General features: G+C 41.7%; 1 protein-coding gene across 1 annotated transcript in view; it reads right to left on the bottom strand.

Moving 5' to 3' along the window:
- Positions 1-4,672: 4,672 nt before the first annotated feature.
- Positions 4,673-10,217, bottom strand: part of CCDC83 (coiled-coil domain containing 83) — a 21,527-nt gene continuing 15,982 nt past the window's right edge. Inside the window, exons 10-13 of the mRNA XM_074901600.1 lie at positions 9,136-9,221; positions 7,438-7,622; positions 5,440-5,616; positions 4,673-4,878 (exon numbers count right to left, since the gene is read on the bottom strand). Coding sequence (XP_074757701.1) covers positions 4,858-4,878; positions 5,440-5,616; positions 7,438-7,622; positions 9,136-9,221 — 469 coding nt within the window. The 3' untranslated portion in view covers positions 4,673-4,857. The remainder of the gene's footprint in view (positions 4,879-5,439; positions 5,617-7,437; positions 7,623-9,135; positions 9,222-10,217) is intronic.

Genomic DNA, 10,217 nt, shown 5'->3' with positions numbered 1-10,217 from the left:
TGAACGTCTGAGGTGCTTCTTTTCTTTTTGCTGCTGAAAATGTGCACTGATAATTGCTTTGTTTACTTAATAAAATACCAAATGTATTTCATATCTGCATATTGTATTACAGGAGGTGCAGCACTATGAATCTGAATGAGGTGATCTATACAGCGTCTTCCCCGTGGTGCCATAGTAGGCAGCCTTAGACCCACTAGAAATAATGAGTTGTCTCGTTAAGAGCCAGATTCCTTACTTAATATACTTCACAATCTTACACTTCTTCAAAATATTCATGGCAATAAACTGGTATAGTTTATAAGTGAGCAAGAAGCATAAATATATACACACATACCCCCATATTATTTAGGTATCTTCCCTAATCTTCCAGCAGAAGGTGATGCTGAAGAAGCTTTGAGCACTTTGCTGAGACCATCTGCAGTCAGACACTAGTTTTCATCACAGGGAGATTTGGCAGAAGTGGAATTTTCCTCTTTTCAACTACCCGAGGCTTGTCCTGAAGGCTGTACATCATTAAATGAGATCTAAAATTTCTTTTGAAAATCATGAAGAATAATAAAAAAAAAGAGCTGAAGCTGTTATTTGTAGAGTATATAATGTACATACCTAGATCTGGGGATTTTGTATACAGTTCACTTAAATCTTTTACATTCTTACAACTGAGGCTTTCAATGGGGGACTGTACAACTAGATTTTGCTTGTATTCGGAATATCAAATGTGAATTGTCTAAATGTGGCTCCTTTTAGAGTTTTGTCAAGGAAACTAGTGCATCACAATCACCATGCTGTCTTTATTTTTAAATTAGAGTATTATATTATTAAAACTGGGTTTACCTCTGGAGACAGTTACTCTTGCCAGAACAAAAATCTGAACAGCTTGTAACTTCATACGTTTTCTAAAAGCCCAAATGTAGAATCCCCATCTGAAGACAAATCTAAATTCTCCTGCTGCTTCTGTTCTTTGTTTCAAACCTACAAACTGAACTGTTCTGTGCAGTAAATTGACCCTGACAATACCTCAGAAAATGTTTAAAAACTGTCTTTGGGTGACTGTACATGACATCAGATGGTCCGTTCAACCGGCTCCTGGAATAAGTCCCAGCCTGTCCCAGCTGCCAGACAGCCCTTCAGCAGGAAGGAGGGACAGGGTCAAACCCTGCATCTTTGATTAGACAAAAAGTGTCTGTGTTCAGAGCCTGGTATAAATTTTGCAGTGATATAAATGAATTGCAACTTGAAGGCCATGACATAATTGAGATAAAGATTGTGGCAGAAAAATGAGAATTTAGGTGCCAGAAAGCACTGGGAAAGATAGGAAATGCTGGTGGGAGCAGAAGATTGACAAGATAATGTGAGAGGTAGTGAAGAAATGTGCTGAATACAGAAGAAAAAGCAATGTTAATGGGAGCCTACGTAAACTGAGTAAGAGCTTTTTCCTTGGCCTACGGGTGATCTTTTGGCTTGACCCTTGCAACTCACTCCCATTGCAGTGGAGAGAGCAGAAAGAGTCTTTGATGTCTTTTGCTGAATTTGCCCAACCAGAAAAATCATTGAGTTACTGATGTTTTCCATGTTCAAACTGGAGAATGAAAGGACTTGGCTGGTCAGTCCCTTTGTCCTGCGTAGATCAGAATGGGTGAAGAGGAGAACCTTGCACAGGTTCCCCTGGAGGTGTAACGTCACTGCTGCCCACTTGCACCCTTTTGTAGCTGAAGGCTGAGTAAATACTATATCCACTTCACTTGTGGGACATGACTTGCCCAGGATAATAAATCAGGCTGTGGGGTGAGTAAAACACATTTACTTCTTTTCTTGTTTCTCTGCTGATGAAATTTCCTGAGGCAAAGATCAAAAAGCCTTGGAACAAACAATCAACTTAAAAGTTAGTGTTGTGTGAGCTGGTAACAGTCCTGAAAATGTGTTGGATGCAGCATATTCTGGGGATGAGCCTCTTGAACCAAGTAATAAGCGATAGGACAAGAGGGAATGGCCTCAGGTTGCACCAGGGAAGGTTTAGACTGGATATTAGGAAGCATTTCTTTGCAGAAGGGGTTGTTGGGCATTGGAATGTGCTGCCCAGGGAGGTGGTGGAGTCCCCATCCCTGGAGGGGTTTAAGAGTCGGGTCGACATAGCGCTGAGGGATCTGGTGTAGTTGGGAACTGTCAGTGTGAGGTTAATGGTTGGACTGGATGATCTTCAAGGTCCTTTCCAACCTAGACGATTCTGTGATACTGCTCTGGGTACCCGGCAGCTGTGGTACAGGAGGCGAGCAGAGCTCCTGTCCTCTCTGCTTTGCTCATGGTGGCAACTGCTGAGCTTCCCCATGCGAGCTACAGCCATTGCCCAAGTACTGTTTTTCTAGAAAAGTATTATTTGATACAATTTTAGCCTCTTGCTGCACTTCAATCACTAAAAGTGAGGGAAAGATCCAGCACCGTGTCCAATCCCAGTTTTCCATGGCTCAGTGGAGATGTTTGATGGGCCACAGACGGCAACGGTTGTTGGCATCTCCTTACCCTGTCCTGTCCTAGAACAACACGGTGTTTGTGGTAGTCTGCAGAACATGAGCTCTGAAGCGTCGTGTTACAGAGAAACATCCTTATTTCTACAGTGGACTCAAAATTCAAGGGAAAGTCTTTTTCAGAGGAAAATCCAGCTGCAAAACATCAGTGGCTTAAGACGCTAATACCATAAGATTCTCTGTTCCCTGCTTGTCACTGTAGTGTAACTTTTCAGTCCATTAGCTTCTGCCTTGACCTTATTCTGGCAAACTCCTCCTAGCCCACAGAAGCAGAGTGTTTAATAACTTCTCTCTCAGAAAGCAGCCAAACAAGAACAAATGCTGCAGAACAAGTCTCCTACCCTCATTTCCCGAAACACACAGGTCTGAACCTGTGGAAAGATTGCCTTGTTATATAACCCAGCTGCATCGAGGGCTGCAAACCTCTCAACTTTGGGTCTGGTTTTTAAGTAACCTACATTCCCCGCAGCTCAGGCTGGGGAGCGATCAGACTTGCACAGCCAGACTATAAAGCAATATAATCCAATTGCTTGACTCTAGAGGGAAATAGCTCAGAGAGGGTTCAAACCAGCAGTGTGCTGAGGTAAGCAGCTCCTTTAATCACTTGAGTGGATCCAGGCTAGCAGGACACCCCACGCCATTGTGCTTTTTAGGCATTTGACGGATTGATGTTTCTCGGTTCCAGCAAATGGACTTCAGTTCTATTAAAATAGCCTTTATTACCACACACTTACATGCAACTTGGGTAATGATCATATTTCTTAAACTGAATTTTCAGTGAACACTTGTGAGGTTTTTTTTTTTCCTGTTGGAACTGCAAGTTTCTTTTGAGTTGTGTGCCAGTTAAATACATAACTCCAGCTCAACCAAGGCTTTGCTTGGATTATAGTTGTGGGGACACACAGAAGCTTTCCTGCATCATGTAACCTAGTGTCCTGTAGTTGTCTTGCACAACAAAAACACGGTAAAGAAAAGGTATTTCATAACGCTGGGAATTTAAGTTTTGTCCTAACTGGAGTGGTGAACCCTGGCTCCCATTGTTTGAGTTGGAAGCATTAGCCGTGCTGCCAGAAAGTGGATGGATCAACCCTCTGTTTTACAACATGTTGTTCATTGCTGAGAGATTTTGCCAGAAGCAAAATTATCAAACCCAGATGCCTCATATGCTGAAGACCTAGCTTTCTCTGCATAAAAGCCTCACACTGGCCTTAATGCTAATCCTATAGAAATCAAGGGGATTTGGGACACTTCACTAAATATGTTTTGCTACAGGCTGTTGCTCCTGGCTTGTGCAGGCTGCCTGTGGCTTGTACCCTAATTAGCATGTTTCAGATTTCTTTTTAACTCCCTCTCACCCACACAGGCATTTACGGTAAAAGGCTCAACAGTGACTTGAAGAGGCGAAGTTTCTTTTTTTCTAAGGTACGTGTTTGTGTTGTCCTGCCATATGTCCTACACGTGGTGGATGCGTTATGGGCATAAGCAAGGAGAAGCCTAGAGATGGGCCCTACAATTACCTCACTAGGAACTGGAAATGCCCTCTGGGGGGTGGTGGGAAGGAGGAGAGGCTTTTCTTTAACTGAAAAGCTGTTCAGCATAAGCCATATTCTAATTCTGTGACTGAGTGAAAAGCTAAACTAATCACCAAGCAGAACTAATCTCTCTTTCAAGTAAGCCATTTCATGGGGCTTGCACTTCACTCAAAGCGAGCGGCCTAGCCGAGGGGAGGCTGCTGCTGCTGCACTGAGTTAGCACCTCGCAAATACCCATCCCCGCTCTCTAGGGGAGACCTCAGCCTTGTGGGAACTCAGCTGGGTTACAGCAAGAGCACGTCCCAGCTCATCTGGCTGTTTACCACATGGCAACACAAGTGAGGTTCGGTCTGAGGTGAAGGCTCCTACCTCTCCAGGTCTCTTGTGAGCCCCGTTTCTGAGCTGCAGGCAGTGGAGCCCAGCCTTGGACTCCTCTGCAACTCAAGAAGACACCTGCTGGGTAGGAACATCTGAGCTCGCTCAAAAATGAAAAATGTTTGCACAGAAGTACAGGATAAAGTGAGACCCACTGCACAGATGCAGGTTGTGTAAAATGTTTTAAGTTTTTTTTAAAAGCTTTATATCAAGCAGCTGAAGGGTTTACATCAGATTATTCGATGCTTTTACAAGTTTCTAAATAGGCAATGGATAGGTCAGAAGCCTCCTGTGCCTGTGGGAGGTAACTGCGTTGTGTTCTCCTGGGGGGGTGTCCAGGATGTGCAACGAGGGTGCGGAGAGACCCACTGGACCAATGCACTAAGAAAGGTGTTCATGGAGACTAGCCACGAAACAAAGATACAGGGTCACGCAATGTATTTGGCCAGCTGTAAAAAGAAAAAATAAGTATTTAAGACTGATTATTTATATGCTCTTTTTTTTTTAAATTTTTTTCACTTAAATTTTGGTTATGGAGGCAGATGAAATGCATTCAAACATTCAGTGTCTAGCAACAGTTGAATTATGCTTGGATAAATTAGATTCTGCTTTCACAGAGTGTTAAGTATTTTGTTACATTTTATGTCAGCCCACATTTACCCCTTCAGTGTCTGATCAAGAGGGAATTACATATTTGACAGATTGCAAGTGAGGACCACAAAAACTAAATATTAACTCAGAATCTTGATTAGATCTATGTGCAGCTACGTGGACTGAGAAGCTCAAAAAGTGCACAAGAGTTGTCACAATGGTAGGGAAAGCAACCTTTCAATTAACCACCTGCACACAGACCCACCTCTCATGAAACTTATACATGTAAATCATGATTCAGACAGTCAAAAATAGTTTCCACAAAGCACAGAGCCACACGCTCCTTGAAGAACAGAGCAAATGCTTTAATGAACTGACAGTGTTACATTTCTGTGTTGGTTTGTCTATTTTTAACCAACCTTGTCTTTAGATAAGGCCTTGATCATCTGAGCTGTGATGTGCCTGCCTGATTTACCAGTAACGCCATCTTCTGTGTGGCTCCTGCCTGGCATTTCTTCTGGTTCTTTGTGAATAGGCATGGCTCTTCCAACGACACACATTAGATTTGTCTCCAGAGGGACCCGCTTTAAGTAGTCCTTAAGAAGAAAGAATATTATTATTCTGCAATTACACAGAAAAGCAACAGTTCTTAAAAAGAACTCAGCAACTTTCCTTTTAAAAGGAACTGTAAAGATGCTGCCCTAGGGTTGCTGTGTTTGGTAATGTCGCTGTCAACGGGCTCGCTTTACAAGCCAGCTCATCTTAGGAGGCTGCAGCCCTGCTGCCCTTTCCTTTTTCTGTGTGTTTTCACCAGTAACACTTTCTCTGCAAACCAAATTCTACTCCCAAGTTAGTTCTGTGAGAAGAATTAACTAATCCAACAGCTCACCACTGCCAAAAGAGAGAGGTTCAAGTCCAGCCATGTGCTTCCACCACATCTGCGCTGGTTCTGGCCACCTCCAAACCTCTGGGTCAATTTGGTTGACTAACCCAACAGAAAACTAATTCAAGAGGAGAAAAAAAAAAAAAAAAAAGCAAGTTTTTCTGCTGGGGTAGTAAATGAATCAGCTACAGAAGAGGCTGATGTGCACTACGGGTTCCCTAAGGCAGGAGCAGGACTGTTCAGCCAAGGCCAGGGGGACAGGAGAAGGAACCCTACAGTGCAAGCTCTTGAATCCCTTCTACTTAATAAATGCTGTCTTAATAGTTGTCAGTGCAGCTCCGCTGTCTGTAGTTACACCTTCGTTCTTGGGAAGTACAAGAATGTCAGCAGCACCTATGGACCTCAGTGAGGTGGGCTCTGCAGTGCCAACAGCAGGAAGAAAGAAGTAAAGCTACTCTTCCTCTCCCAAGGCAACAAACACCTGGACAGAATGTTTTTGGTTCAATGTTCAGCTTTTCTCTGTAATGACTCTTCAGGACAGAGGTGCTCCTTAAGTTAGTCTCTGATCAAGGCAGCAGGGTGACTTCTCTGAACAGAAGTTGCAGGGTATTAATCAAACTAAGGCCAAATTTCTAAAAAAATAATGAGTTGTTGGGTTTAGGAATTTTGTTTTTTAAACTCATTATTGAGTATGATTGAATAAAATATTGAAGAGCAGAGAAACATTATGGAGAAGTATCTCTACACAGCAAGCCCCGCAGTCTGTGCCATGTCTATATCATCATCTTTAATTTGCAGTAGAAATAGATGATGTAGAGTCATATATTTTCTGAGAGAAATCAGTTTATTAGTGTATTCAAGTTTTCGTAACTCAAGAGTGTAGTATCAAAGGCTTCCAGAAAACATCTTTCTGCAGCTGAGGATCTCCTGAAGCAGGTGCCACCACCTCTTTCGAGAACCACGCAAACTCTGTCTACCTACATATAACCTGTACCTTTTTATTTCCTCAACCCCTCTATTTTGCACCCAGGAATATATTCGTCTTGGCTTTCTGTTGAAGGAATAAATTACTTATTGATCCTTTAATGCTACTGTGAAACATAAATTCTAAAGAACCAGCATCCAAGCCAACAAGTCTGAGCAGTACCACAGAAAACTGTCACTGGGTGACACAGAATTCTTTCTAGGGGGAATTTCATCCTGATACTCACGGCTGCCGATTTCTACGACACCATTCAGTTGCCAAAACAATGTGTCTCGTGCTGTTGGAAATGTCCTAAGGCATCCAACACACCTACGTGAGGCTGGCCTGCATGGCAGAGCCTACAGTCTTCTGGCATCTGAAGGACAGGGAGTGTCCTCACCATCTCAGACAGCACCCTGTGATTAAGATCTGGATTGTGCACTAGGTAAAAGACATTGGTGTTTTTTCTGCTATAACACCACTGAGAGTAGAACACTCCTGGCAGTAGCTCATGCTCCAACCTGAAATATATTTGTGTCAGTGAAAGACTCCAGTTACTTTAACTCATACCTGGAAAACTTTTTTGTCTTCATACAACAAGCTGTCAAGAGTTGGAGTGAAAGACTTTCCCCACAGCTCCTCATCACTGTCTTTAGGTTTCTTATTTTCTGTTTTAGACTGACTCTTTGCAAAGTCCTTATTTTTCTGACAGGGGACTGTGGCACTTCTGAGGCTTTCATCTCCATCTGCTTTTGCTTTTTAAAGAGATTAACAAAGATGTGTATGTAATTGCTAAGCTTTATGAAGATCAGAATTAGTATTCGGTATATATGCCTGTGATCTTTAATGTGGCTTGGCCACTGTGGTGTAATGAACAGCTTGGTAAGATTTTTAATTGGCAATCCAAGCCAAATGTTCATTTTGCTCACTGATTTTTCTATGTTTATTTCAGCTCACCATTTCTGATCAAGATCGGGGACTGACACTGATTGGAAGTTAGGGGTAATGGGTCTGTGGGATGGGGCAGGGGAAAAAAAAAAATAAATCAACTTTTACCAGTTCAACTTAAATCCTATATAGCCAGCAATAGTTAAAAAAAATAGGAAAGACAGCAAAACCAAGAAAAAAAACCTTTTCAATATCCACATATGTATCTCTATATGTACATACATACGAGTTCCTGAAACACAGCTAGTCGACTTACAGCTCCCCAGAAGAGCTCACATCTGCAGCTGACTAATTTTCAGGATGATAGAGAATTCCAGACATGAACTGTCGAGTTCTGTGTTTGCCTGGGACAGTGACTTGACCCCAGATTACTGGACAAAACCTACTCCTCCCAGTAACTATTGTAAAGGTTTAGCAAAGTTAATAGAGCTGAACTGTTCAAAGTAAACATATATCTAATTCAGAAGTCTTAGTCAACATGTTTGATGATGCCTGATGGTTCCAGAAAGGCACAGCTATGGCTGGAACTTCAACAGACTTGTTCATGTATCTGTAACTGTATAACTTCAATTTCAGGAAGTTACCTCTTCAGTATAATTTTGTCCTTTTTTTCCACTCTTTCTTCTACTCACACAAAGTGAGTACATAAAATATGGATATTAAGGAATCCATACAAACCACCCTGAATGGATAAGCACACTCATATAATCCTTCTTGCCTAATGGTGTATCCTTTCCCTGAGTACACCTACCAGAACAGATGGAGGTTCAGCCCAAAATTCAAGCCCAAAATACCAAGATTTTCAGTTCAGGCTGAGCTCCATACAACTTCATCTGCTCTTGCTAGGAATTTATTTATAATTTAACTCCAGTGTATCTCTATGAGCTGAATGATTGTAACGTGAAGTGCATGTACACTTCAGGTGAAAAGCCAGTGTAGAGTTCAAGAGTGTCCTCTCAGGGACAAGATACGATGAAGTTATGATGATATAGATCAGTAAAGAACTGATTAAGATATGAATCATGTCTTCATAAAAGATGGCCGATACTGCTAACCGCATTCCAGGTTAGCTCTATATGAGTAATTACATTCAACAATCTAAAGACCAATTTCAATTTTAAAACTCTCTTGCAGGTAGATTGTCGTTTCGCCTTCTTAATGCAAACTACAGTCCACCATTTCTGTGGTGGCTGCAATTAACTGGGAAATGAAGTGTTCGCCATGTCAAACAGGCAGTCTGATAAAAAAACTTAAGAAATAAAAAGTATATAAACTTTCAGTAACTTCTCAGTTCTTATAGGCTGCTGGCACGTGCATTACCTGCATACTCTCTATACTCTGCTTCGTTCATTTCATCCTTAGGAAATTCATCTTGCGAACCAGCTGCCTGAGTAAGAAACAAATGCCTGTGAAATAAAATAGATAAAGTAAAACTCCTATTAGAGGGCTGAATTTGCTCTCTAAATTGTTCTGTGCAACCTTTTGGGGTGGGGGGGGGGGAAGCGCGCTTTCTGAAAGCCATTTGGTGCTCAACCACAAACGGAGAATAGTGCAATGGTTTAAAAATGCAACGGAGGCAGCCAGGTAGCTTAGTGGCTAATAAGCTGCTCTTTTTTATTCTTGGTGCCTAAGTTCAACTATGTCCATGAGACTAAAAGAAAACAAATGTTATAGTCTCCAGTCAGTCCAAGATTCAAACCACAGCTGGCAGCTCTCACTTAAAAAGTAGTCCAAAGTTTGGAGAGGAAAGAAAAATGGTCACTTCTTAAGACTTGGAACTTTTTAATGCAATATGGCTAAAATCACTGAGCTGGAACTGGAAAATGAAGATGGACCATTCCCATTGTTACACTGTGCTTTTGATAGCATTAGTGTTGACATTTTACAGCTAAATTAATCTTTCTCTAGGGGACAAGTTAAATAATTTGAATATAAAAGAAACTAATACTACAGACACCTCTGCAGACAGACCTATCCCAAGGCCTCTTCCTTACTTAGTACCAGGTCATTTGTTTCACTTGAGATTGCAAAACCCCATATATTTACATAATAATCTTCACATCCTTAAACGTTTTGCCAATAGTAAAGGAAAAATCTATTACTCAGCACTTGGGACTGAGACAATTACAACAGAAAGAAACTATTTCCAAGCCCCAATGGTATCCCCACTAAAAGAAAGTGAGTGTCACTAGGTCTTAATAGATCAGTAAATAACCCAGTTTCTTCCCTGAATTTTGGTATTTAGGAGGTTACAGTGCCAATGTCATCCTTCAGAGACACAAGTGCCACACATACTCAGCCAAATCCTGCCTCCCCTCTAGCTTTGTTGTGGGAGAGCCCAAATAGCTCTAGAGGCAGAAAGCAGTGTTATCTTTAAAAAAAAAATAAAAATTACTTTTGCT

This window comes from Athene noctua, chromosome 1 (assembly GCF_965140245.1).
Source record: "Athene noctua chromosome 1, bAthNoc1.hap1.1, whole genome shotgun sequence".
NCBI lineage: Eukaryota > Metazoa > Chordata > Aves > Strigiformes > Strigidae > Athene > Athene noctua.
Note: the sequence above shows the minus strand (reverse complement) of the source record. Positions and strands in the feature narration are given on the sequence as shown.